We start from the raw sequence: 1,757 nt of genomic DNA on the forward strand, positions 1-1,757 counted from the left end.
TTCATGTTTCAGGGCCGGTTGCTACGTCCATCTTTTATACAGTCTATGCCACAGGTAGAGAAGATGGAGCAGAACAGGAAGTGTGACAAACCTGTCGCTGTACCACTCCCTGCCAGCAGAGGGCGATGCCTGCGATGCTGCTGCTGCTCTTTACTTTGGGTTTGGCTGAAGAAGAGGAAGTGGAGGAAGACGCCGTGGCAGAGTCTTTGTTTTTACCCTCTTTACCATCTGGAAGACAAAAATGACAACGTTGGTTTTCTGAGCGAAGATCGCCGTCGATGAATTTGATCAGAAAAATGAAACGGAAACGGCAGCAGCCACAAAAGTAAAGATGAAGCAGCGCCTCTGTTCGGTCCTTCTTTTACTCTGAAAAGAAACACGTCAGTGTGGTGATGCGAACAGGAGGTTTAAAAACAGTCGAACTGAAAGAAAACATGGAGCTGAAACGTCCCGATGATACGTTTGTCTGAAGGAAGCTGATGTTTCAGTTCAGACGAGGAGGAGGAAGCTTGCAGCGCCCCCTGCTGGAGGCGTTTATAGGGCAGATTCTCAGGAGGTGTGAAAAATACCAAAGACTGGCTGATTAACTCTGTGTGCAGTGCCCCCTGGTGGTCCAAACAGACCAAAACCCATGCACAGTGGACAACAGCTTCTATGCTACAAGTTAAATGTTTTGTAGTAACTGAAAGAATCCTCCAGCCTCTGTTGTGTTTCTCCGGTACAAGCAGCCAGCAGGGGGCGCCGCGATGCCTCCTTGTCCTCATGTGGACACATGAAATGTCACAGAGCAGAGCATAAACACAGAAAACGCCTCTGAACGCAGCTTTACTTACTCTTCAGCTCTTTGCTTCTGTTGAGACCTTCTGGAAACAAAACAAACTCCTTTAGTTCAGCTTCTCAGACACGTTGTTCTGCTCAGCTGATGACGCAGCAGAGCAACAGTTACAGGAAACAACGCAGAACATAGACCAGGAACGGCCCTCAACTCCTGTCTGGGTGCTACAAGCTAATTCTAATAAAACAACACTTATCAGGTCGGTCCTTTTCTGTTTAAACCTGTGAGGTCTGTTAGCGCCGTGTGACAACGTGTTGTACGCTGCGCTATACAAATAAAACTGAATTGATCATTTATTTCTAATCATTAATCTAATCATGTAGTCATTTATTTCACTTGTTTTATTTATTTTATTGACTTATTCATGTTTGTAAGGTTTTGATCTTTTCAGCTTCTCAGTGCTTAACTCATGATGGAGTCAAACAGTGAACAGAAACATCCCATCAGCCTCAGATATGACTTCTGCGTTTTCTTTGATGATTTAAACTGTTCTTTTTCTGTCAGTTGACTAATCAGTTAATCAATCAGAGCTGATGTTTCGGGTCAGAACCAGTGTAGTAACTTCACGCAGTTCTACTGCAGATTTATTCTAAATATCTGAGATCTGAGTGTAGAAATATTTGAAAAAGAAAATCGGTGCAGATCAACTCACTGGACTTGACGGGCGGTTTGAGCTCCTCGCCGTCGCTGCGACTCGTGTCCACGTGGACCAGCAGGTGAGTGAGGCGTCGCACTCTGGAGTTAAAGATGGCCGCCCGGCTCTTACAGCGGCGAGCCGACTCAGCGTTATCAAGGTACTCGCTGAGCAGCCACGACAGCGGGCTGAACGCCGAGGATTCTGGGTAGACAGCAAACACGCCACAACTGTACCGACTGCAGTTTAATGATTCAGACCTCACTGACGTCAGAAATGAGCCTTTTT

General features: G+C 46.1%; 2 protein-coding genes across 3 annotated transcripts in view; both read right to left on the minus strand.

Moving 5' to 3' along the window:
• LOC103369563 (cullin-9) overlaps positions 1-1,757 on the minus strand; it is a 28,199-nt gene that overhangs the window by 11,707 nt on the left and 14,735 nt on the right. The window lies entirely within an intron of this gene.
• LOC103369567 (cullin-7) overlaps positions 17-1,757 on the minus strand; it is a 4,510-nt gene continuing 2,769 nt past the window's right edge. Inside the window, exons 8-10 of the mRNA XM_008298315.1 lie at positions 1,488-1,708; positions 834-863; positions 17-228 (exon numbers count right to left, since the gene is read on the minus strand). Of these exons, the coding sequence (XP_008296537.1) occupies positions 44-228; positions 834-863; positions 1,488-1,708 (436 nt within the window). The 3' untranslated portion in view covers positions 17-43. The remainder of the gene's footprint in view (positions 229-833; positions 864-1,487; positions 1,709-1,757) is intronic.

This window comes from Stegastes partitus, unplaced genomic scaffold, assembly GCF_000690725.1.
Source record: "Stegastes partitus isolate 25-593 unplaced genomic scaffold, Stegastes_partitus-1.0.2 Scaffold1304, whole genome shotgun sequence".
Classification (NCBI taxonomy): domain Eukaryota; kingdom Metazoa; phylum Chordata; class Actinopteri; family Pomacentridae; genus Stegastes; species Stegastes partitus.